Raw genomic sequence first — 27,500 nt, forward strand, 5'->3', positions numbered from 1 at the left:
TGCATATTTTACAGTCTAACTGCTATTTCTCTGAGCTGTTTGTAATGCGAGTGTTAACACAGAGAGCCGACCACAGGAGGTGGAGTGGGGAATTAGGCTCAACGCACTGCTCTTTTTTGTGGGCCTGGAAGAGAACGCTGATGAGTGGGCCTTTCAGGCCGGCAAAGTGTCACCATAGATTCATTTACATTTACATTTACATTTTTGTCATTTGGCAGACGCTTTTAATCCAAAGTGACTTACAAGTGCATAGGTTCTTCCACAGGTTAAAAGCATGAAATCCATAACTAGTAAAATACACATGAAGTGTTGTTCTAAACATATAGTCATCTTAAGTGCAATTTTTTTTTTTGGGGGTTAGACAAGAGGGATAGGGACACCAGAAAGGGGAGCGGGGGAAATCAGGAGGGAGGACTAAGGTACAGTTTGAAAAGGTGTGTTTTTAGTCTGCGTCAAAATAGGGGGAGGGATTCTACTGTCCTGACAGTGGTAGGCAAGTCATTCCACCACTGAGGAACCAGAACGGAAAACAGGCGTGAACGTGCAGCTCGATCGCCAGGTGCTCGTAGAGAGGGAACCATAAGGCGACCAGAGCTGGCAGACCGGAGTGGTCTAGCTGGGGAGTAGGGAGTGATTAAGGGTTGTATGTAAGGTGGGGCAGTCCCCTTAGCAGCCTGAAATGCCAACACTAGTGCCTTGAATCGGAGAGATTCTTGAGAATAATTAGATACTCAGACCCCATGTTCCACCATAGACTCTCCAGAGTAACCAGATACTAAGATCTCCTGTTCCACCATAGATACACCAGAGTAACTAGACACTCAGATACCCTGGTCCACCATAGACTCTCCAGAGTAACCAGATACTCAGATGCCCTGTTCCTTCTGTACTCCCTGCTCCTTTAATGCAGGAGGTCCCAGTTTTCTAACAGGAGTTTCTGACGTCACATTACAGTACGGACCATCTTGACACAGTCCAGTGCTTAATCACCCCCTATTTTAAGAATCAAATCCTGCGCTGGTGTTTTAGTAACGCTCACCACTGGAGCCTAGGCAAACATTCCTGACATCTGTCTGAACCTGGTGGGGATCATATTACCGTAAGGTTACGAAACTGACAATCTGCGGTCACCCCACATTAGACTGATTTCCCTGTATCTGTCTGAACCTGGTCAGGCTCATATTAGTGTAAGGTTACGAACCTGACAGTCTGAGGTCACCCCGCATCAGGCCGATTGCCCTGTAGACCTCAGGAATGATACGGTGGAGTTATAGGCTCACTGTTCGCTGAAATCTGAGACTGCGTCACGCTCTGATCCATTTAACCTCAGCGTCTCGCTGAGATTGCCCCAGTATACTCCATTTTAAAAGGGCTCTACAGTGCTAAGACATTACATGGCCCCACAGTGAAGATGAAATGATTGCACACACTGCCAATTCTAGTAAACTGTTACATTAGCCAGTATAATCAAATTACCATTGACAGTGAAGCACTAAAGCATACTGTTCTAAATCAATAGGAAGTCAATGACACATCCTAAGTTGGTCACTACTAAAGGCGAAATCAGCCCTAGCGAAGGGCAACAGTGTTATTTTGAATTAGAGGGTTATGTCATCTGGGAACCTGCTACGAGCCTTCCCCTCCCACGCTGACCCCCCTGCCCTCACCGTGCCAGGGCGGGGGTACGGGACCCGGCCCTTGTACTCCACCCAGCGGTAGTCCGGCCCCTCCTTGTGGGCGAAGGGCCCGTTGAAGGCAGCACGAATGGAGGCCATGGAGTAAACACAGACCGCAGAGCCCCGAAACACATAGCTACAGAGAGAGAGAGAGGGAGAGAGGGAGGAAGAGAGGGAGGAGAGGGGGAGGGAGGGAGAGAGGAGAGGGGGGGAGGAGAGAGGAGGAGGGGGAGAGAGGGGGGGAAGGAGGGAAGAGAGGGAGGGGAGGGAGAGGGGGGGAAGGAGAGAGGGGGGTAGAGGGGAAGGAGAGGGAGGGAGGGAGAGAGGAGATGGGGAGGGAGAGCGGGGAGAGGAAGGGGGGAGAGAAGGAGGGGGTAGAGAAGAATTTCAATGCAACATCAATATAAACATATGAATCATGTTTTTGGTAAGTACAGTATGCACCTGTGTGTTTGATTCATGCAGTGCTCATCCCACACTCAGGAAAGATGCACCTGCAGGGTCACTGAGTCACCCTAACAGTAAATCTGTACCCTGTTATTCACACACTCACTCACACACTCACACACTCACTCACTCACTCACACACTCACTCACTCACTCACTCACACACACACACACTCACTCACTCACTCACACACTCACACACTCACTCACACACTCACTCACTCACACACTCACACACACACTCACTCACACACTCACTCACACACTCACACACTCACTCACTCACTCACACACTCACTCACACACTCACTCACTCACTCACTCACTCAGTAACACCAAATCATCCTGGAGTTTTTACTGCTCAATCAGCTCAAGGCAGCACACTTCCTGTCACTGTGACGCTGTTATCTGCAGCTAGAAAAAACAAACCAAACCAAACAAGAAACAGCAGACCAGGAAGAACCTCGGGACAGGTCCAGCTGAAAGGAAAAGTCATCCAAACCAAACTCCAAGCTCAAATGTTCCCGACCAGTTTTCCTTCACGCAGAACCTTCACGCGACACCTATCTGCAAAATCAAGCCAATCATTCAGCACAGGCCAACTGTAACATAATCCTGGATCCATTCAGGAAACATGGCCCACATGACTACTTACATAAGAGAGAGGAAATGGTCCAGGCCTACAACAACACGGCGTAGGATAACAGCCCCCCTGGTTTCTCCGACCCTGCCCCTGCCCACTACCCTTACACCCCACCAGTCTGGGCCAGAGTGGGCACGGGCTGGCTGTTCTCATGCGTCAAGATCACTCCGGGTTTCCTGTGACATCTCGCTGTCTTTGGGCCATTTTAAAGCCCAAAGGTTTTGGGAAATTGCAGCTGGCAGCCAATCATCTAAACTATTTGAAGGGCCGAAAACAGTTACAGAATAATAATATTTTTCATTCAAATGAGAAATGTCACTCCTGTTCATTAGCTGCTTATCAGCCTAGACAAACAGAAAAAGTCTGTGGACAGACTACACTGCAGATCACTACTGTAAGAAGAACTAAGCTGATATATATACTCAATGACCACTTTGTTAGACAAATTTATTAGACTTATTTTAAAAAGATTTATTGGTAGTTGGCTGCTGCATCCTATCCACATTAAGCTTTGATGTGTTGTGCGTTCAGATATGCTCTTCTACATACCACTGTTGTAATGTGTGGTTATTTGAGATACTGTTGCCTTCCTGTCAGCTTTGACCAGTCTGACCCTTCTCCTCTGACCTCTCATATTGGCAAGGCCTTTTCCCAACAGAACTGCCGCTCACTCGATGTTTTTAGCTTTTTGCATCATTCTCTGTTACCTCTAGAGGCTGTTGTGCGTGAAAATCCCAGGAGATCAGCAGTTTCTGAGATATTCAAACCACCGTGTCTGGCACCACCAAACATTCCACGGTCAAAGTCACATTTTTTCCCCTTTCTGACATTTGGACAGCTGAACCTCTTGACCACGTCTGCATGATCTTATTCATTTAGTTGCTGCCACATAATTGGCTGATTAACTTTTCATTAACAAGCTGGTGTACAGGTCTCCCTAATAAATTGCTCATTGACTGTATGTCTCTTAAGCTGCCAAGCCTTCAATAATATCAGTCTCGAGCAGTTACACCAACCCTCATCACATACAGTACTGCATGCAAAGTACATGATGTATGGAAAGATTTATATTATGTTTTGAGCTGCTGAATCAATCACTCAATTACTCATCACAACATGACTATACAGAGATGACTCTTACCTGGAAGTAGAGAAGACTCCGTAGATGATTGGATTCTGGGAGTCCTTAGTTTCCAGGACAAAGATATCCTCTGAAACAGGAGGGATGGAAACTCAAAGTCACACAAAGGTCTGATAACTTCTGTCCCCAAGTCAAAACAAGCAGAAACGGAAGTTAGAGCAGCACTAGCTACAACAACTGAGGAGCTGTCTGAAAAGGATATTGATTGGCGGGGAAGGTAAAATTGACAGGCATTTGATTGACATGCCCACCAGCACTTATTTTCTTATTTTCCAGGAAGTGGTTGAAAAAAAAATGTGGGTACTAAACATGTGGTTGTGAAAATACACAAACATTACAATTTTATAAATCTTTTGGAATACGTACTTTAAGAATTGACTAAATTGAATTGAATTAAAAAAGTGAATTTCAGCTTGTCTTTAGGAGATTTGCGGTCCCTTGGTCGACCAGCAGGAGTCGCTGTTGTGCAGTGAGAAGTCCCTCTGGGTGCCTGAAACCCTCCCATCCCTCTGTGATGCTGCAGCCAGTTAGCAGGGCCACCAGCCACATCCAGCACTGACACTCTCCAGATTCAATTCCAATGAAATTAATCAACGAAAACAGCATTCCTAACTTAATAACTCATTTTTAAGATTAGGCCCTGTAACTCTCCCTGGAACTCTTGGCACGTCAGCTGTAATATGTGGTAGGACTGCAGTGTGTGTTTGGAGGGGTGTGTGGTATGTCTGCAGTGTGTGTTTGGAGGGGCGTGCTGTAGTACTCAGGTGTGTGGTAGGACTGCAGTGTGTGTTTGGAGGGGTGTGTGGTAGTACACAGGTGTGTGGTAGGACTGCAGTGTGTGTTTGGAGGGGCGTGCAGTAGTACACAGGTGTGTGGTAGGACTGCAGTGTGTGTTTGGAGGGGCGCTGCCGTACCCAGCTCATCAAAGTGTGTGTCCAGTCCGTCTGGGCCGGGGACGGAGCACACGAGCCGGGCCTTCAGGAAGGTGGTCCAGCGGTTAATCAGACTCCTCTTCCCCCCGATGTCGTTCTGAAACAGGAGAGACACACCAGCGTCAACACACACACCTACACACACAACCTGCTCTACACACACCTACACACACAACCTGCTCTACACACACCTACACACACAACCTGCTCTACACACACCTACACACACAACCTGCTCTACACACACCTACACACACAACCTGCTCCACACACACCTACACACACAACCTGCTCTACACACACCTACACACACAACCTGCTCTGCACACACAAACCGCTCTACACACACCTACACACACACACCGCTCTACACCCACAAACCGCTCTACACACAACGGGAGCTGTACGGAACGGAACAGGAGCTGTATGGAATGGGTAAGGAACAGGAGCAGTAAGGAACAGGAGCAGTACGGAACAGGAGCAGTACGGAACAGGAGCAGTAAGGAACAGGAGCAGTAAGGAACAGGAGCAGTACGGAACAGGAGCAGTAAGGAACAGGAGCAGTAAGGAACAGGAGCAGTACAGAACAGGAGCAGAACAGAACGGGAGCAGTACTGAACGGGAGCAGAACAGAACGGGAGCAGTAAGGAACAGGAGCAGTAAGGAACAGGAGCAGTACAGAAGGGGAAGTGTTCACGGCTCTGACCTTGCACACGCGTGCCACCCTGCTGTACACGCGGCGGTCCCACTGGCTGGACTCCACGGCCGTCTCCTTGAAGAAGAAGTACACCTTGTCGTCGTCGGGGCTGTGCGTGTCGGGGATGGAGAAGGAGCTCACAAACTCCGGCTCTGTGGGAAGAAAGGCAGAGCTCTGTGCTGGAGGAGACGCCGTGTTTCCAATGAGACGGTAAAAACGCGGCCATTACTCCTGACTCCGTGACTCTCTTCACAAAGAGTAGGGGGCTCCTCGGCATCCTGGCCAAATTCCCAACCTCGCTTTTACCCTCTCACCAAAATCATCCCCTAATTCATTTTTCTCACAAAATGTTCTCTCCCTCTCCACCTCTGGTGTGTGGTGAGCGTTCTGGTGCAAAATGTAGCACACCCAGGTGGTCAAGGCAATGTTTCTGCCCCATCACTGTAACGTGCCTTGAGTGTCTAGAAAAGCACTATATAAATGTACTGATCCATCTATTGATCAAGAGGAACAGACTGACGTACATAGATGAATAATTCAGTCTCAATAATTCAATAATTTAAGTCTAAAAAATGGAGACTTAAGAACATTCCAGAACAGGGGTGTTCACTATTCCCCTAGTAGAGCTGCAGTATCTACCGCAAGGACCAGCAACTCACGGTCCTCGAGGTCTGCTGGTTTTCCCACACACTTGGGTGTCGGGAAAAGAAAACCAAGGCTGGATTTGGATCTGCAGGACCAGAGACTTTTCTATGCTTTCCTGAGCTTATCTTGTAAATTTTAACCTTTGAAGCCCTCTCAAAAACGCAAACCTGGTTCTCTTTGTTGGTTTAATTGCACCATGCAAGATCAATTGGGCACAGAGAAGTTTTGTATCAGACACAAGTATGTATTTGACCCGAATCTGACTCACTCTAGCCCTTACAGAGCTGCAGTACCTGCAGGTTTTTGCTTTCACCTTAAAATCAGCATTTGATTGAGCTGGACAAGCTGGTATTAAGCTGATCTAGCTGGGTATGAGCTGGTCAACCAGCTATTGCTGATAGTTTGTTCATAGCTGGTCAACTAGCTACCAGCTGTTTCAAAAAATAGCTTGAGCTAGTCAAACCATGTCAAACCATGCTGGGAGCTGGTCTGAACTGGTCAACCAGTTACCAGCTATTTAAAAACCTCTTTTTTTCAGCACTTGTAATCAAGTGCTTTAAACAATCAATACAGGGCTGAGTAACAACAAAGCCCTGCACACGAGAGACCCAAAGCCAGCATGGCCGCCCCTGCCGGTCTCTCTGGGCGGGTGGCTCCGCTCTCTCACCGTTCAGCCAGTGGTCCTGGTAGGCCTCGGTGCGGATGTAGAGGTGGCTGCTCCCGTAGACCGACGTGCGGAAAATGCCGGCGTTGGTGCCCATGAAGTCCACGGACGTGCCAGCGTAGAGCTCTCCGTCTGGGGCGAGAGAGGGTTTGGCTCAGGGACATGAACCCAGTTACAAACCCGCCCAAAATGTTGAAATGTTTAAATGTGCCTGGATCAGCTGCTCTCTCCACGGAAAGAGCCCTCTGAAGAAACTCGATCGCAATGCCACGGATGCATTTCAGATTCCACATGAGTTTACGGAGAGTGCAAAAAAGTCAACACACACATACGGACTCACTCACATACACATACACAAACACACATACACGTACACACACACCATATACGTCACTGAAATCATGATTGTCGTTGACAGCCTGTAATTTTAGCGCGTATATTTAGCGGCCGAGGTCCGGGGAGACCATCGCTCCCCGGGGCAGAAAACGCAAAGCGAATGAAAGTAAGAATGCGTTTTCCTTCGCTTCCTGACCGCAGCCTCGGACCGCAGCCTCGGACGGCAGACTGGCACCCCTGCCCACCGCCCCCCCACCCACCCCACCCCCTCTCTATGTTACGCAGAAAGGCCATAGGTCATCAGGACCGTGAGCCTCAGAGAATGAGCTATGTGGTCGAACCGTGGTGGTCGAACCAGCATGTCGCCACCAAAGCACGCTTCCCTTAAACAGGAGAATGTTATTGGGGGGGGGGCGTGACTAATTAGCCGGTGGTGGACAGGGCGTTGAGGCTCTGCCCCCCCGCTGGTGCAGGGGCGGGGGTGGAGGGGCTCACCGGTCAGGAGGGCGGTAAAGGGCTCCAGAGGGCTGTAGGGACACTTCCCCCTCCCCGACTCCAACTGGAACGAGGGCTCCTGGGAAACAGAGTCCATTTCAGCGAGAAAAAAAAACACCCACAGCTGTGTGTGTGTGCGTATGTGTATGTGTGTGTGTATGTGTGTATGCGTGTGTGTGTATGCGTGTGTCTGTGTGTGTGTGTATGCGTGTGTGTGTGTGTGCGTGTGTGTCTGTGAGTGTGCGTATGCGTGCCTGTGTGTCTGTGTGTGTGTGTGTGTGTGTGTGTGTGTGGGTGTGTGTGTGTGTGTATGTGTGTATGTGTGCGGGTGTGTGTATGTGTGGGTGTGTGTGTGTATGTGTATGTGTGTGTGTTTGTGTGTGTGGGTGTATATGTGTGTGTGTGTGTGTGTGTGTGTGTGTGTGTGTATGTGTGGGTGTGTGTGTGTGTCTCCAGGGCACCGTTTCTCACCTCTGTGTTTTGCAGGTCGATGTAGGTGCAGAGGGGGTGGTAAGCCCCCGTCCCGCAGACATACACGTGTGTTTTGTTGAACGGCTGCAGGACCCTCACAAAGTTAGCGCACTCCGTCTGCGAAAACACACAAGAGAAACTGCAGTGTGTACAAGGAGAATGTCCGGTACCGCCACGTGGCCCTGACCCATCTCTTACTCTGAGGTCACCGCAGTGCGGACGGAAGCCCCAGAGGGACAAATTCAGGGAAATAATGCTGAGTCACCGGTGTCGATTTCACTGAAGCAATATGGTAAATGTTTGTTTGTTTGTTTGTTCAAAAAAAAAAAAATGGCCCTTGTCCTTATCTTTGTTGTACAGGGAAATTGTACTTCCCTCTAGGGTCTTTCAGCGAACTTATCCCTGGTTATGGGTATGCACTTTGTTGTACGTCGCTCTGGATAAGAGCGTCTGCCAAATGCCAATAATGTAATGTAATGTAATGTAATGTATCGTGAATGCAGTCAGGTGGTGTTAGGGCACGATGTGAAGGCGAGTGCTGGGAACCCCCACAGCTGTGACTGTATTCACGATGCAGCACTGGCCTGCCATTGTGTATGCACATCAGATTTCCAACGCGTGCCCATCCCTGGTGACGGGTGAGATGGCCGCCTCTCCCCTTACCTCAGCGCTCTTTCCCGCCGATTTGCAGTGCTCCACGTGCTCCCTCTCCGCCGGCCAATAAATCTGAAGGAGCGAGAGACCGGGTGTCACCACGGCAACACCTAAAAGCCCGCTACGTGACGAAGCCTGGCGTTTCTGTCACACACACGGCCAGACTGTTTGGGTTTGTTAAAGCTCATGATTGGCTGTTCAGATAAATACAGTATGGAGGGTGATAAAAGGAGGAAAATTTCAAACAAGTGTCAAAATTCTTGAAAGGGTGGAGAGAACGCATGACGAGCCAACGGTTTAACATGTGGGTACGACCAATGCAGTGTAGGAATGTATTATTTATGCAGCAGTTTATCCAAAACCCTCGTCAAAAGTTCCTTTCTGCTGCAGCCCTCAAGAGCTGAGCGCTGCCACAAACAAAGCTGTGCTTCTGCTGACATGAAATCAGGGACTCAGAAGGGACCTCAAATAAGTTCTCCCCTACCAGAAGGTCCAAAGCACACACTCTCTCACACACCCACACAGTTACACACTCTCTCTCTCACACACACTCACACACATGCACACACACTCTCTCTTTCTCTCTCTCTCACACACAAACTCTCTCTCTCTCTCTCTCACACACACTCACACACATACACATACCCTCTCTCTCTCTCTCTCTCACACACACACACCCTCTCTCTCTCTCGCACACACTCACACACATGTACACACTCTCTCTCTCTCTCCCTCTCACACACATACCCTCTCTCTCTCCCTCTCTCTCTCACACACACACCCTCTCTCTCGCTCCCTCTCTCACACACACACCCTCTCTCTCTCTCTCTCTCTCTCTCACACACACGCCCTCTCTCTCTCCCTCTCCCTCTCTCTCACACACACCCTCTCTCTCTCTCTCCTCTCTCTCTCACACACACCCTCTCTCTCTCCCTCTCTCTCACACACACACCCTCTCTCTCTCTCTCTCCCTCTCTCACACACACACACCCTCTCTCTCCCTCTCTCTCTCTCTCTCTCTCACACACACCCTCTCCCTCTCTCTCACACACACCCTCTCTCTCTCTCTCTCTCTCTCTCTCCCTCTCTCTCTCACACGCACACCCTCTCTCTCACACACACACACACACACACACACACACACACACACACACGGACCTTGCGTGCGGGCAGCGTCAGGCTGTCGGACTGCAGCAAGTAGACGTGGTCTCTGCCCCCCACCAGCAGCCAGCCCCGGTCCTCATCCAGCAGCAGGGACTGGTACCCCCCCACGAAACCAGCACCCCAGAACACCGTCGAGCTGTTCCTGCCCTGCAGGTCTGAGGCACAGAGAGAGGGGGGATTAGTCTTTACATTTCCAACTTCATCCTCCGAGAAAAGAATGTCAATTTGAATTTAATATGCATTTGAGGAGACAGAGAACAGGTATAATAGTTATGTTCATTCTGCATAGAGGTTTCAAAGCATTGTTTGTCGCTTGGCAAGTGAGAGGGAAACGTAGTCCAGCTGTAAACAAGGACTACAGTCACAACACGCGCTGCTGGTTAGTGTGCATAGTGTGCATATTAGGTTGAAATAGTGCTCTTTCCAAACTGCCACACTAAGGAGTGATTCGAATGAGTCATTCTTCCTCTGAATCCTCTCTGTTATCAGCTCACTCGCCCAGCGGATTAACGAGTTACTCCTGACTCTCTGAGTCTCCTCTCACCACTGTTCCAGAGAATTCCAGAGAGATAACTGGACAGTACAGTGATGGATGTTCTGACGGAGACAACACAAATCCGGCATTATCTGAGCTGTAATTTACACACACAAAACACCCCCCCCCCCCCGACACACACACTCATACACTCACACACACTCTACCACCCCCCCACACACACTCATACACACACAGGCACACACACACACACACACACACACACACACGCCCCAACCCGGTCTTCTCAGGAGACTGTGGGTTTAACTAAGCAGAAAATGACCCACACAATCATTGCACATTAACCCCCACACCCTGCTCCGACTGCTCCACTCAGCAACGAGCCTCAACACGCCTGTTCCTATCACCGCCTACACCCCCACGGGCCCTACACCTTCCACCCTACACCCCCACGGGCCCTACACCCCCACCCTACACCCCCACGGGCCCTACACCCCCACCCTACACCCTCCACCCTACACCCCCACGGGCCCTACACCCCCACCCTACACCACCGCAGGGAGCTGGCTCCACACCACTGCAATGTGTTTCCCATTTCCACATTGGAGTGACAAGCTGACAGCCAGGAGGACTAAACCCCGACAGCGCCCAGACCCAGGCCCACATTCACCGCAAAACCTTACTTAACTCGTCATAACAAGTCTTTTAGTCTTGTAATAAGACCTCATTTTTTTCCTCTCAAGTAGAAGATATTAGCTTGTGTTAAGTTAATGTTTGCTTGAAAAGTGAAATTTTGGCATTGGCAAATCTTGAAATGAGTCAAACTGTCTTACCTAATTGGTAACACAATCTGTGCTTGATAAGCACAAAATCTAAATAAATAAGTCTCAATATACTCTAAAACTAAGATACTTGCAGTGTTCATATCAAATAATTAACCATGGTACGTCTGATAACAAAAATATTAAAACTCTTTCGTCAACTATGCTGTGGAGATACTTGAAACCATTCATGTTTTTAAGACTGCCGATGATTAAATCACATATCACATCTGACAAAATAAATAAAGGAGAAAGCCAACAAAATCTTGGAATTGGGCTTGTCACTGCCACTCTGAACCAGTTAAAGCGCGTGTATCACAGAGCCAGTTGCTATTTACTGTATTTAACTGTATTTTACTCTAATTACAGCCCGAGGCGACATTTAAAGAGCATATCTGCGTGTTTCCGAGCCGAGAGCAAGCGACAGACAGAAACCTGGCGCCAGGCCACATTTCCCCAAACACCCAGAGAGCCAAGAAGCGGTTTAATGTGCCCAGAAGTATGTGTCTACAAAAGAGAGCAGCATCATTATTTTTTAAGAGAAACTTGTTTTGACAAAGTCCCTTACTCCACTTCCTTCTAATATGATGTGGTAAAAAAGCCCATTGGAAGCGACCTGCTGTCTAGAAAGATTCTGTTGTCGCTCAATTAAGAGGACTAGACTGTGGAGTTCCTGTGAGTAGAAGAGGCCCTAATTAAGGGTCCTCTCTCTCCAGTCCGGGAGCTTCCTTTTGGACATCTCTGTAGAAGCCAAGCCAAAATTCCACTTCCTTTCAGAGTGTTTGGGGCAAACACCTCCAGCTGGATGTACACGGCAGGACAAAGGCCATTGTGAACTCAAAAAGAAACAGTGCTTTCTGTCGACTGTGAGAACTCCGGCTTGTGTCAGGGAATAACACTGCAAAAAAACAAAAAATAAGTCAGTCTTAACAAGTATCTTAGTCTTACATTCAGGCTGAAAATCTTATTTCTATAATTCTTTTGCTAAATGAGACACAAAATGACAATTTTTGACTCACAGTTTGACTCATTTCAAGATTTGCCAATGGGATGAGACAATATCACTTGTCAAGCAAACAGTCACTTAAAACAAGCAAATATTTTCAAATTGAGAGAAAAAAAATAACATCTTAAGTTTTATTACAAGATTAAAAACGGTGAATAATGATTGTAGTTCTGAAGTGGGGAGGCGCTGCTAAAGACACACAGGCTCTGGGCCAAAAAAGACAACCTGGGTAATTTCTCCCACATTTTTACAAAGTTTGGCAAGATTATTGATTGCAGTATGCAGACATCTGCATGACAAATATGAGAAAACTATGATATATTGGGCCGCAGCCAATAAGGTTTATTTTTTTGGTTCCCCGCCACATCCAAGCATAGCATTCCAAAAATGTTTTACAGCAGATATAATTATTTAAAGTGAATTAGAAAGGGCACTTTTTCCACACACAGATTCATGAAACCTCACATTCACATACTAATTGATCATAGTCTGTCAAATGTAATTATTTTAATTAAACTCTGCACTCAGGCCTCTGTGCAGTGCTAATGCTGATATGGTCACCAAAAACTCAGGGCAATAAGCAGATGTGTGTAAACCATTTTGAAGTGGCTTTTGGACCACACCATAAAGTAAACAATGCTGCTATCTGTAAATATTCATGATTTTGTCAAGCTGTCATGTAGACAGTGGATATATTCCACATACCACAGAGCTGATTCTGAATGAGTAAAGGATCCTGGGAAAATTAACAGTAGTGGTCACCATTATTGATCAACCAATCAATCCATAGATGAGCCATGTGGAAACAAACTCTCAACAATACACAAGATACAAACAGGAATACAGTAAATATGAATGAAAGTAAAAACACAAAAACTTGTTCCAATACAACACAACAGTTGTTCCAATATAAAAGTGTTAATTTAGCACAAGATATAAACAACATCCAATGTATTATTTATTGAAATTGTCAATAAATAAAAAAATAAAAGTGTAGACCCATGTAAATCACTGCAGTAGCCCTTGCCTCTGTTACTGGGTTCACTATGCTCTGTATTTGATGCCTAGATGCCAAAACCGGCATTGATGTGGTTCATTTGAATTTCATACTGCAGCAAAGGTACTGTAAATAGTATAAAACAATTGTGTAGTTCAAACACCAACAGTCCTAAGACAAGCCACTCCTCAATAAACAGGGTCTTTAAACGTACTGCATCTCTCTACACAAGGTGTGTACTCCTGTGCATCACAGCGAACAAAACGCTCCACTCCACGTATTAATCCCCTCTCCCACAACCCCCCTTGAAATCCCGCCCAGTCTTCAACAGCCTTTTGCCCAGACTTTAGCCTGGCTCCAGGGATTCAGAGCACGCCCAGACTTAACGCTCAAAGACATTATCCATACACCATATTTATCTCCGCCATTTGACATTAAACGCAGTATCTGTCCGTTCTTATGTTCTGTTACCACATCAACCCTATCTGGAATCTGCGTATAATTTTACCTTTGAATCAGATAAGTCAGAGTATTGGTAACAGTACAAAGGGCTTTCCGTAATGCGAAAGAAAACCCCATTTCAGTTTAATCATTTCCACAGTGGGCTGTTCGCCCGGCTGTCTCTGTTCCAGGACACCAGATACAGTGAAAATCTGAGACTATTAAGACCCCATGACGTTAACTTTCCTCTCCCGCTAAATCATTGTGACACTCGTCCGGCAAAGCCCCTGCTTCTAGTCCATGTCAAACATTTGTCGTATTAAATGTTCCAAGACCTTCTGCCTGGCCAATCAGAATCATCTCTCTGCAGTCTCGTAGCTGCAAACATCTGTTCACCCTCCCAGATGTTCTCTGTTATCTCGTTTTGTACACTCTGACCCTCTGCAGGTTGTAGCACGTTGAATCGAAGGTTACCATGGAGATAAACCTGCTCCTCATTGTTTCACACCAACCCAATTAGATCCCCCTGTTTTTTCCGATTTTTTAAAAAGAATTATTTTAAATTTTTCCTTTTCTCCAAATTTGGTAGCCAATAAGTGTTAGCTGGGGATACACCGCTTAAGACCCCGTCCCTTCGGTGGCCCAGAGGAACAACACGCCTTCTTCATGCCGTCTCGTCTCACAGCCCACGACCATAAGGCTGAGGCACACTGGGGTGCATGCACGTGGCGATCCCTACTAATCCCCGCTGAGTCCCCGCTGAGTCCCTGCTGAGTCCCTCCTGAGTCCCTGCTGAGTCCCTGCTGAGTCCCTGCTGAGTCCCTCCTGAGTCCCTGCTGAGTCGCTGCTGAGTCCCTGCTGAGTCGCTGCTGAGTCCCTGCTGAGTCCCTCCTGAGTCCCTGCTGAGTCCCTGCTGAGTCCCTGCTGAGTCCCTCCTGAGTCCCTCCTGAGTCCCTGCTGAGTCCCTGCTGAGTCCCTCCTGAGTCCCTGCTGAGTCCCTCCTGAGTCCCTCCTGAGACCCTGCTGAGTCCCTGCTGAGTCCCCGCTGAGTCCCTGCTGAGTCCCTCCTGAGTCCCTGCTGAGTCACTGCTGAGTCCCTGCTGAGTCCCCGCTGAGTCCCCGCTGAGTCCCTCCTGAGTCCCTGCTGAGTCGCTGCTGAGTCCCTGCTGAGTCCCTCCTGAGTCCCTGCTGAGTCCCTCCTGAGTCCCTCCTGAGTCCCTGCTGAGTCCCTGCTGAGTCCCGCCTTGGAGCAGCGAGCCAATTATGAGAGCCAGCCAAACTCCAGCTTTTGGGGAATCGAACCCCGGTCCTCGGTGTGCAACTGTAACAAACTGATGCCTGAAACCAGGTCCGTTACTTTAGCTTTGCGCCACCGCGGCCTGGATCCCCCTGTTTTTACAGCAAGAGATCTGAGTTTCCCAACCAAGACTTTTGAGGATGGTGATCCACGGGAATGTTTGGGAGCCATCCCGGAAAATAGAACTCATTCCACCACTGAGGAAGCATGGAAACGTACCTTTGAATGGAAAACAGATAGGGCGGAATGCAAAATATCAGATGATGAACTGATGTAGAATAGGTGGGTTCCGGAACATGACAAAGGGGATTAACTGTTCACAACCCGAGGGCAGTATTACAGGGTCAAAGGTCAAGCTTTCAGCTCTCAACCCAAACCTCTCACCCCTGACGGAATCGAACAAAGATCCCCCCCTTCCTCATCCTCGTCTGTGTCTGTTAAAGGAGGAAGTGTAACGTTGCAAAAGACCTGAGGCTCGGAAAACTCTGAGATGTTTATGAGCCTTAGATCTCGGATGGCTCAGAGCCCGCTGTTTTGGTTCTGATTTAGACAATGTTCCTCCCAGGTTTTCATCCATGGATAAAATCTGACATCACTGCCTGATTCCTCACAGATTAAGCAGGTTTCCTGATTATAGTAAACAGGACTTTGTAAAATATGATCCGTGTAAGTGCCAAACCGTTTCTAAACTTGCAACCACCAACCTGTGACAAATCAAGTTAAGAAATACTATAAGGTAATTTGTCCTCAGCATTTGGCCCATTGGAGCAGTGTGCTGTACAATGACAGGACATGTATGATTTAATTAATTTGGATTGGACGTTTATGTACTATAATTCATCTGTTTATATGTAATACCATTTTTAACAACAAACCAACAGTCGGGCAGAAGGGTTAGCCCTCTGAGTCAGGTTCTGCTCAAGCTTTCTCCCTGTTTTTCCTTGCCACTGTTGCCCTAGGTGTACTCTTGGGGGGTGGTTCTCTGTAAAGCAGCTTTGTGACAAAGCCCCTTTGTTAAAAGCGTTATACAAATAAAAATTGATTGATCGATTGATGTATGACTGTCTTTCAATGCGGGCGAAAACTGGAGTACCCACAGTGAACCCACGCAAACACGGGGAGAACTTGACGCAGGGAGGAAGTAGGGTTAAGGGCCTTACACAAGGGCCCAACAGCTGCACGGATCTTATTGTGGTTACACAGGAACAACCCAACCTTCTGGGTCCCAGTCATGTACCTTAGCCACTTGACAATGGGCTGCTTCCTACACATCATGTGTTGGTCAGAACAAACTGAGAAACTCCAACAGTGATTGGTAGATGCTTATGCATATGGGATCCCTTCATGATTGGGAGTACAGAGATTATCCACCAATCACTGTCAGGATAGTACAGGTTCTTATTATCAACATAATCTGTGATTGGTGGAGCACCTCTCAGGTTTTTATTTGAAAAGTGAGGAAACCGCTTCCCTATCCCGATTTCCTTATCCCTGGCATCACCCAGGAATGGAGGTTTCTGTCGAGAGGCTCTTCGTTTTGTTAAAGTAAGCGTGCATGCAACCTGACTGTATCCATGTCACAACATCTTTCAGAAAAAAAGTTAAAAACACTTCATGCTAAAATACTACAAGCTTCTTCAAGAAGTAATGTTTCTTCTAAAGAAAGCTAATTTCCATTGTTAGCTCTTTTGTTGACACTATTTCTTATCGGCATAGAAATGCTTACATTTACTTGCTACAGCAGATGTTTGTTATGATATTTCACATCTTGCGTTTAAAGTAAACAGATATTAATTTTTACTGTTTGTTTAAAATCTTCAGTGGCTGAGAATAGCATCTTGTTTTTTTCCGCTACGAGCTCGACAGGAATAGGTTCTGATCTTTCCTGTGCGTTTCCCACAGTGCACCTGCAGTGCACACAGCTGCATAAGCCCCTCCCTCCACTGGCTGTCTGGTGGGAAGTAGAGTTATAAGAAGCAGTGGCTAACTGCATTCGCTTGTCTGCACTCTCAGACAAATACGTAATTGTTTTGGATTTAAATACTTTTCTATGCTTAATGAGCTTTTCTCATGTATTGGAACCTATGAAATGCACTTCTGGTCCTCTTGGTTGGGTAAATTGCCCCAGGCAAGCCCAACTGACAAGTATTTGAATCTAAAACAATGGCGTATTTGACCCAGATCAGTCAGGAACACACAGACGTGGCACTGATGCAACAGATCTGCAAATGCAATTGGCCATCACAATTTCCAGGAAAGAAAATGTGCTCAAAAGCTGCACACATCCATTCCAAGCAGCACAAACAGATCCAACATCGCTGAGCTGAATACTGCCATACTTTCTGAAGATCACCCTGCTGAAGAAAACAGCTCAAGCTAGGTTTTCAAACAACTGGTAGCTGCTTGATCAGTTCAGACCAGCCTCGTACTCAACATGGCTTGACCAGCTCAAGGTTTTGAAACAGCTGGTAGCTGGTAATTCCAAGGTGGTCATAGCTGGATTTTACACCAGGACCTCAGTCAGAAGGGGTCTAATTGACTGAGGAAGTTGAAAATGTGTTTGTCTGTCCATCGTGCTAAACCCGCTCTGATGACTTTTGATTGGCCAAGACCCCTGAGACTGTTTCAGGACTCGGGGAGGTCAGAGGTCACTGTCTAATTACCATCTGTGCTATACGGAAACAGCAGGACTATGGAATTGGCCTCCAACAGAACTTTGGCCACCTGGCGATTCCTGTGTACACTGGACTCCTTCTTCCCCGTCCCCCTGGGACAGCCAACGGGATGCAGGAACGCTCCGTTTAAACCAATAAGGTTCTCCCATAACCCCTCTCACCGACTCCAGGGTTCACCTAGTTTCTTCTTCAGTCTCTCTGTCCGTCATGCCCCCTCTCTCTGCTGTTTGGGCACACGGCTCCTTTAACACTCAATGTTTCTGGGCACATCAAAACAGGGCACGTGTTGGACAGACGCCAAACACCTGTACAACATATTCACACGCACCAGTAATTGGGAGTTATGGCAACACAGGTTAAAAACATTTTTGACTGCAGTATTACGGTTGTGTAGGAATGCGGCATTAATGACGAGCGCAGATAAGTTTCATACGGCAGTTCCCAGACCCTGGGGTAATTAAGACGGTATGTTTTTAATCACGGCGTAGCAGACTCAAACGAGAGCCGGTGTTCTTGGGAATAGTTTGCCCCATTAAAGCGGCAGGCTGATTACAATAAAACACACAGAAATATAAAAATCTGAGCTTCGTTTGCCAGCCGTCAGCTGGGAGGCATCAGTTATCGTATGCTGCCACATCAAGGCTTCCTGCCTGGGCCTTTGATTAAAAGGCCGTCTCTGCTGACGCGCGGCAAACACTCAGCTAACACGCAAGCGGTGAAATCACACACACCACATGCGAGAGCTTCCGAACTGTGGTGCAAACAAGCGGTAATCGCACCAGCACAATCACCCCTGCTGATGATATTTAAGCCCCCCAGAGACTTCTACATTCACTAGCCTATCTACATACAGACCTTACACTAAACCCTTTGGTTTTTTGGAATGTTTTCTCAAAGTTCTAAGTCAGCGTTCTAGAACTCCATTGATTCTTTGAATTACCAGTAACGATTGTTACATCAGCATTAGAAGGTTCAGTTAAGAACATTAAGAACAGAGAATGGTTGGTTGAGAGCATTCTAATCACTTGTGATCTGACACCATAGAGTGTTTCATCACAGGACACCAGGAGTCAGATGTTCTGGAGAGAGTAAACAAAGAAAAGATGTCGGTGTAGGTATGGCTTCGTCTCATTCTGCTAGCTGTGATAGGTCCAGGGACATGATTGGCATGTACAGCATGGCAGGATCCAGGATTCTGGAGTTCATGTTAACATTGCTCTTTTTACATAATTAGTTCAATAATTGACATGATCTGACATTTTATCTAATTTAGCAATAAGGTTAAGAATGACAGCTGAAGACTCTTCTTTTGTAGCCAGATGAAACATATTACCGTGGATTAATTGACAAGTGACCTGGTATTAGTGTTTGCAGCTAATTAGGTAATTGAGCCAATGTGATTGGCAAATTAAAAAAACCTGTATATCTGGCCCTCTAGAAGCAAATCTGCCTCCCTCTGACCCAAGGGAACATCTGATCCGACATGACTCATATGCAGTCAGCCCACTGGAGTTTTCCAGCACGATAAAAGCCGGCCAGCCTCATGTAGGTATTTCATTTGTTAGCTCTGGATTCTGCCCTGGTCTGTAGCACACATTTAACCCTTTAAAGACCAGGTTTTAGAATGTTTTGTCAAAATTCTTAGTCAGTGTTCTAGAACTCCATGCTTTCAGTTACCAGTAGTGACTATGACATCAGCGTTAGAATGTTCAGTAATAGTTCAGTATAGTTTCAGTTACCAGTAGTAACTATGACATCAGTGTTAGAATGTTCAGTATAGTTTCAGTTACCAGTAATGACTGTGACATCAGCGTTAGAATGTTCAGTTAAGAACACTGTAATCCCATTTGGGTTCAGGGTTTAGAGGGTTAAAAATGGGGCGGGGCTGCACGTGTGAGCTGATCTCCTGAACTGGAACTGCGAATGTTGCACATCAGCTTCAGATACAGAGGCTCACACAATTAGTCAGGGAAACAGGATCTCCCCTCCACACGAATAAAGCCCGACACTCTGAACTCTGACCCCAAAGTTAAAACTGCATTTTCTTCCTGCTATCACGTTTCTTAACACGGCCTGCGCACAGCCGACAAATCTTCCGGAAAACTCTCAGCCCTTAGGAGCTCTTAATTTAACTTTTTACATGTGAAAAGAAAATGTCACATGTGAACTGGACATTTTCATGTGTGGTTGACTTTTTTCCACATGAATGAAAAGTTCCACATTGACAAAAAAAAAAAAAAAAAACTTCACATGAAATCACACGTTTTCCGCATCGGTTACCTCATATTATAAGTGGGATTTTTTTTATAGCTCACATGTGCTCTTGGTAAATGGTTGGAATTTATATAGCACCTTTATCCAAAGCGCTGTACAATTGATGCTTCTCTTTCACCCATTCATACACACACTCACAGCGATTGGCTGCCATGCAAGGCGCCGACCAGCTCGTCAGGAGCATTTGGGGGTTGGGTGTCTTGCTCAGGGACACTTCAACACAGCCCGGGCAGGGGATCGAACCGGCAACCCTCCGACTGCCAGACGACTGCTCTTACTGCCTGAGCCATGTCGCCCCCTCTTCACACAGGTTTTGAACACTGTCTGTATGGGAGCATTTCTCCCCAAAACTATAGTTTCCAAAATCAAACCTGAAACAAAACGCTTTCATTCACTGAAGGCAATATGTGTCAATATGCATGTTAAATATGCTCACTCTAAAGGAGAGAAGCTTTGTATAATAACAATATATTATGACAATATAAGTACCCTGAAATTCAAGCACAGTTTTTGATTGAATTTAATGCCCAAAACAGCTAATCATATTGAGATATGTGACCTAGCAATATCCATGAACTGCATGCAAAACCATGTGCTATACACAAAGTCTCGGGGCACCAGCACTCCTGCAATTCAGTTAAAATAACATGTCCCTCGCATCTTTCACCTCAAACATAGCCGTTCTGTGAAAGACCAATCACGTTCAGGCAGCTCTGTGGTCACCAGTGCCCTGCAAAAGTTCTTAATTTGCTAAACACTCAACCACTCCACCGTGACTCCAGCAGCATTAAGGCCGGTCACCTTCGCCCGCTTCGCTGCGTGTGTCCCGTTTTGGGGAAAGGGAATGTTGGCCGTCACGCTCATAAGCAGCTGGACCCTGAGAGAAAATACCGCCGTTTACAGGACACAAGCGGCTGCTTAACCGGACCGCTATTAAAGCCCTGACACTTAGCCATACGGTAATGAAAGCCACTTGTAGGCTGGATGGCTACGCATGCTCTGGGGAGCGTAGAGTAATGAGTGAACGCCGTGATATCACCGTTTAATATCAAAACCAACACAAACAAACCATGAACTATTTCTATTATCCACGCATAACCCCGGGGCCTGGAGCGACGCTCTCGAGCAACATAGCGTACGTAGTTTGTGAGACTGTAAAATATGAGCGGAGCTGCCGTATCTCACGCGCTGGGCCTGAGACGTTCCACTGAGCGGACTCCCACTGGCCTGCATTGTTATGGAAGCTGATCCTGCAGCAAGAGCACTTGGCAGAATGAGCCCAGCTGAAATAAAGTAGGGACAGGCATACTTTTCCCAAAGAACTCCCCCAATAATGAGCGTAGAACAGAGCCAGTGGTGATTGGTAGATGCCCTGCTGTAAAAGTCCAGCTATGCCGGCTTCACCAGCATGAAAATCGAGCTGGTCAAGCTGGTCATAAAACTGGTCTAGCTGGGTATGAGCTGGTCAACCAGCTAGTGCTGATAGCTTTTCTGAGGTGGTCAACCAGCTACCAGCTGTTACAAAACCTAGCTTTTTCAGCAGGGTGAATGACTGAGATCCCAGAAATACAGCTAGAAAATATGGACTAATCTCTGTTGGCACTGTTCTTTTTCTAATAACTGAAGTACCTCATATCTGGTGGAACTGTTCTGGTGGTTTCTGTACAAAAGGTGATGACATCGAGGTCCATTTTACGATTCCTGGATTCAGCAAGGCAGCTGCTCTTGCTACCTTGAGCTAACATGGCTACCCGCCAGTCATTGTAAAGATCCTTTCTTTCAAGACGTCATGAACATACATTTTACAGCAGTAAAATATTTATTGTACTCCTTATTTTTCCTCTTTTCCACTGACAGCAGCTCTACCCATTGGCCTCAGCTCTACACAAATGATATTTGACAGCTGGCAGTCTAGGTGCTAATTATACGGTTATATGCATAAGCTCTCATTCCTTGCGGTTACAGATCTCACTAATCACATTCTGGGCCAAAAGAAGTTGGCTTCTGGAAGCCTCCTCTTCCAGAACTTTCTGAGGTTACACTTCATGCCACGGCCCTTCAATCATTTGAAGGGTTTTAAGTTGGTCTTCCAGATAATTGACGTCTGCTTGTTTTGTTATGTCACCCAGACTCACCACTTTAATAGTCAGTGTTCCACTGATTCGGCAGTTGGACTGTAGAGGTTTCCCGGTATGCATTTTCTGTGAATTCTACACCTCATGACTCACATGACCAAGGCGGGAGAGGTGTAATCATTAACATGCATTAAAGGATTGAGTCTGAAATCGTCCTTCAACATACAGTGTGCCTATTTCAGTCGAATCAGGCAAACCCGCAAGGCTAAACTGCAGAAACAAAAAAAATAACATGATCTTAAGGAGTATTTCTTGAATAAAAAAAATAGGCCCTGGTCCTTATCTTTGTTGTATGGGTAGCAATTGAAATTGTACTTCCCTCTAGGGTCTTTCAGCGCACTTATCCCTGGTTATGGGTATGCACTTCGTTGTACGTCACTCTGGATAATCTAATGTAATGTAATGTCTTATATGTTGACGTAAAATCTTATCCGTATCACTTTTTTTGCTAAATAAGACAAAAAGATTGCCAGCGAGGTGAGGTAAGACGTTGACTTACTTGCCAATGGGCTAAGACAATTTCATATGACAAGCTCTTAAAACATATCATATTTTCTATTTGAGAGAAAAGGGTGTGATTTTAAGTCTAATTTCAAGACTAAAACACTTGATAAGACAGATTTTGTCTTTGATTCTGTCAGTGGGTGAAAGCAGCCATGTCCCTCCCGTGTCAGTGAGCAGGAGGATGTTGATGTCGGTTCAGAAAACAGGGCAGATATTCTGCAGGCGTGACAGCCACATGCTGCCGAGAGAATTTCAAGGTCATATTTTCTACTTCAAAGGAAAAAAAAGATCTTAAGGTTGTTACAAGACTAAAAACACTTGTTAAGACGGACATATTTAGCAGTGTGCTTTGAGATGCCACCTGAGGAGGCTTTTTTCCTCATTCATTAGTTCCCCGGGAAAAATCCTGAGAAGACATCTCAAGTCAAGTTCCCCTTCCCCACTCCCTCCCAAATTACCCCGGGGGCAAGCGCCACAAGAGACAGACGAGTGCAGAGGAGAAGACAGGGGGCAGTGAAGGAGAAGAAAGGAGGAACAGAAAGAAGGAGAGCAGAAAGGCCCAGATTCAAAAACCAGAAAACCGCCACCCAAAGATTGGCAGTGTTGTGGGGTCTTTTCCCAGGATGAAATAAACAAGGGCTTTCAGAGAAATGCGTTACTACGCGACCGGCCGCCAAAAATCTGGAGCCCGCCACCTGGACATAATGCAGCATTCATGCTGTGGCCTTGGACCTTTTTTAACTTAATGAAAGTTAATTTCATTTAATTTTTTTTTTTTATTAATGCCGGACATGAAAGTGAGTTTCTGAAAGAAATTTGCCGTCGTTCATCCGTTCTCACCAGCAGGGTCTGTTACCTCCAACCAGGCTGGAGCCTCAACACACACTCACACACACACACACACACACACACTCTCTCACACACACACACACACACACACACATACACACACACACCAAACACACTCTCTTACACACACACACACACACACACACACACACATTAGGCTGGCACCATCTCCAGCTGAATCTGAAGCTGTGCCAGGTTCACAGGGTGCTAACGAGCGTTTTCATTAAGGACACCCTACAGGGGGGGTCATTTAAACCCAAGCCCATTTAATCCCCTCTGTTTAGATGTTTAGGGGGCATCTTGTTCATATCAAAACAGGCTGCCCTGCCAACAGCCCGCTCAGTGTTGGACAGCGTCACCTACTCCATAATTACTCTTTCGCGGAAAGCTGACAAACTGTCCTTTCAGTTCAGGAATGTCCTTTCCCAACTGCTTGTGAAAAATAATCTGTTGTTTTGAGTTCCTTTATAGAATTTTTATCAGGCAGATGAAGTTTCCACGACTGTATTTAGCGTTTTTTGAGTTGAACCACACAGGCGCTGAATGTGTGTGACCCTAAAATCCCCGGCCCCCTGCCAAGCCCCCAAGTGTGTGGCCCCCCAGGACCCTACCGCTCATACCATAGCTGCATGAAGCTGCAAGACCATAATACTCCAGGCAGGACAGGAGTAGGAGACAGATGGGGTCAGATCTTTGACCAATGGCTGAAGCTGATGGTCCAGATGAGCTCAGATCTTTGACCAATGGCTGATGGAGATGGTCCAGATGAGGTCAGCTCTATGACCAATCACAGATGTTAATGCTCTAGATGGGGTACCAATAAGTAATTGGTGTAGAACTGCCTCTGCATCATTTCCTATCGTGTATTCCTTTCGCATAAATATTGAAATCAAAAAAGTTAAAAGAAAGAAAAACCGTCCTGTTTTAGTGTTTTGGAAGTGGTAGAGTTAAGTTGATTTTGGGGTCCAGAGGCAGTGAGATCCCCAGAAGAGAGATTTAGAAATGGGCCCCCCTGCTCCAGAGGACCCCCAGCTAGTCCTCCTCCTCCTCCTGTTAGCATTGACACGGTGCCATGGATGGCCTCCCTTTGTGTGTGAGTCTCGCCCAGTCCCAGCCTAGCCTCAGCTCTTGATAAATGATAAGCTGAACTCATCAGAAGTTGGCTTTGATGTAAATTATTAATCGTAGCTTTTTCACCACGAACATGGACAGAAGACGCTTGAGCGGGTCGAGCAAGCAGAGGTTCTGCAGCCCGGCTCGTCAAAGCGCTCGATTGAAGCGCCTCTCAGGCTCGTTAACCAGCCGTGACCGGGCAGCTCCTGTCATTAATGGAGAGCTGCGAAAATCACACCCATTATAGTAATGTCACGTCTCCCACACGGTAATCTCCCCGCAATCTCCCAGCTTGCTTTGATTTTGGTCTTATCAAGTGGTGATTATAGAAGGGACGTAACTCATTCAGTCAGGCCAGCACATAGCCAGCACATAGCCAGCACATAGCCTTGCACATAGTCTTGCACATAGCCAGCACATAGCCAGCACATAGCCTTGCACATAGTCTTGCACATAGCCTTGCACATAGTCTTGCACATAGTCTTGCACATAGACAGCACATAGCCAGCACATAGTCTTGCACATAGTCTTGCACATAGACAGCACATAGCCAGCACATAGTCTTGCACATAGCCAGCACATAGCCTTGCACATAGCCAGCACATAGCCAGCACATAGCCTTGCACATAGTCTTGCACTGAAGTCCCTGAAATATTGCCGGTGTTTGACAGCCAACATGACCTTAACCTGCTACACAGTGAATTACAGTGTGAATTGCTAAACAGTGAATTGCTAAACAGTGAATTACTTCCCGGTTCGTATGAAACACACTTCTGCTGTTGAACTTCACGTGGGAGGTTTCACACTGCTCTTGATGCTACACATCATACAGCAACTTTACTCCTTCCGTTATTTCAAAATGACCCAGGGAAGAGGAATGTTCCGGCTGTTGAGCCCCTCTCTAACCCTTTGTACAGTAACCAGGCGGGGGTACGTACCAGGAAGGGGGTACGCCTTGCCCCTGCTCTCTTCCACTTTGGGCTTATTGTTTCTGGGAAGGAGGGACCACTGCAGTCACAAAGCCCTGATGTCTCCTGCTGAGTCTCTCAACAGATTGATTTATTTGTTTATTTGCTGCGGGTGGAAACGGTTGGGAATGGGTCGCAGATGTACGGTGCTTTAGGTTTCCAGACAAAGCTATACGTTACAACCCCTGTCCCGGTTTAGGCTCCTCAGCCATGACAACAGATAGAACGAGGAGAGGAGAGGAGAGGAGAGGAGATTAAAGAGGTGTGCTCCATCTTATTTACTCTTCAGCAACGTGCCAGAAAGCCTACATTAGCCTCGTGGGTTCAAGCGTTGCCTAATCTTTGATTATGACATGACTGAAAATGTCATGCTGTTCTGACAACAGAGATGTATTGAGATAAGAGGAACTGAAATTACACCACGGTTTCTTGCAAAAATGTGGATGTTTTGGAAAATATGATGACTAATGTATGCAAAATCCACATATTATTTTGTTTAAATTGCAGCATTAAGACTGTGAGTGTGCATGTGCATATGCATGTGAGTGTGTATGCGTATGTGTGTGTATGTGATGTGTGTGCGTATGTGTGTGTATGTGTGTATGCGTGTGTGTGTGTATATGTGTGTGTGTGTGTGCGTGTGTGTGTATATGTGTATGTGTGGTTGTCTGTGCATGCGTTTCTGTGCGTGCGCATGTGTGTGTGTTGTGTGTGTATGCGTGTGTGTGTGTGTGTGTGTGTATGTGTGTGTGGTGACTGTGCGTGCGTGTGTGTGTATGCGTGTGTGTGTGGTGGCTGTGCATGTGTGGTGGTCTGTCTGTGTGTTTGTGTGCGTGCGCACGTGTGCGTATGTGTGTGTATGTGTGTATGTGTGTGTGTGTGTGTGTGTGTGTATATGTGTGTGTGGTGACTGTGCGTGCGTGTGTGATGTGTGTGTGTGTGTGTATATGTGTGTGTGTGTGTGCGTGTGTGTGTATATGTGTTTGTGTGCGTGCGCATGTGTGCGTATGTGTGTGTATGTGTGTGTGTGTATGTGTGTGTATGTGTGTATGTGTGTGTGTGTGTGTGTGTGTGTGTGTATATGTGTGTGTGTGTGTGTGTATGTGTGTGTATGTGTGTGTGTATGTGTGTATATGTGTGTGTGTGTGTATATGTGTGTGTGTGTGTGTGTGTGTGTGTGTGTATGTGTGTGTATGTGTGTGTGTGTGTATGTGTGTGTATGTGTGTATGTGTGTGTGTGTGTGTGTGAGTGTGTGTGTGTGTGTGTGTGTGTATATGTGTGTGTGTGTGTATGTGTGTGCGTGTGTATATGTGTGTGTGTGTGTGTGTGTGTGTGTATATGTGTGTGTGTGTATATGTGTGTGTGTGTGTATGTGTGTGCGTGTGTATATGTGTGTGTGTGTGTATGTGTGTGCGTGTGTATATGTGTGTGTGTGTGTGTGTGTGTGTGTATATGTGTGTGTGTGTATATGTGTGTGTGTGTGTGTGTGTTTGCCATATGCTGATGTGGAGCAGTGTCTCTCCTGAACACAGACAGTATTATGTGAATATACCCCACTATGTTGCACCTCCATAAGGGGGGGGGGCTCACAGCTGTTCTCGCCGAGCTGCAGTGTGCAGTCAGGAGGGACAGGAGTGGCACAGCAGGCCCTGCCAGCTGCAGGTGCTATGCTGCATGACGCAGTGAGTGTGTAACGCACTTCACTGCGCAGTGAGGGCATTGTACAGCTGCCGGGGGGACTCCAGGAAATGAACTGCAGAGCCAACGGCTTTCCTCTCATTGTGTTTCATCACGTCCACCTGACGAACCAGCACCGCCTCATAACCAGCAACGCCTCATAACCAGCACAGCCTCATAACCAGCACAGCCTCATAACAAGCACAGCCTCATAACCAGCACAACCTCATAACCAGTGCTCAGCACAGCCTCATAACCAGCACAACCTCATAACCAGTGCT

The 27,500-nt window shown here is 46.8% G+C and overlaps 1 protein-coding gene across 3 annotated transcripts in view; it reads right to left on the reverse strand.

Moving 5' to 3' along the window:
* si:dkey-49n23.1 (semaphorin-3D) overlaps positions 1 to 27,500 on the reverse strand; it is a 77,970-nt gene that overhangs the window by 15,097 nt on the left and 35,373 nt on the right. For all 3 annotated transcript variants that reach the window (XM_061219358.1, XM_061219356.1, XM_061219357.1), the window contains exons 3-11: positions 9,960 to 10,120; positions 8,811 to 8,873; positions 8,148 to 8,264; positions 7,677 to 7,755; positions 6,849 to 6,977; positions 5,546 to 5,688; positions 4,822 to 4,936; positions 3,908 to 3,977; positions 1,668 to 1,812 (exon numbers count right to left, since the gene is read on the reverse strand). In XM_061219358.1, the coding sequence (XP_061075342.1) occupies positions 1,668 to 1,812; positions 3,908 to 3,977; positions 4,822 to 4,936; positions 5,546 to 5,688; positions 6,849 to 6,977; positions 7,677 to 7,755; positions 8,148 to 8,264; positions 8,811 to 8,873; positions 9,960 to 10,120 (1,022 nt within the window). The remainder of the gene's footprint in view (positions 1 to 1,667; positions 1,813 to 3,907; positions 3,978 to 4,821; positions 4,937 to 5,545; positions 5,689 to 6,848; positions 6,978 to 7,676; positions 7,756 to 8,147; positions 8,265 to 8,810; positions 8,874 to 9,959; positions 10,121 to 27,500) is intronic.

The sequence above is a fragment of the Conger conger genome, chromosome 14 (genome assembly GCF_963514075.1).
Source record: "Conger conger chromosome 14, fConCon1.1, whole genome shotgun sequence".
Lineage (NCBI taxonomy): Eukaryota > Metazoa > Chordata > Actinopteri > Anguilliformes > Congridae > Conger > Conger conger.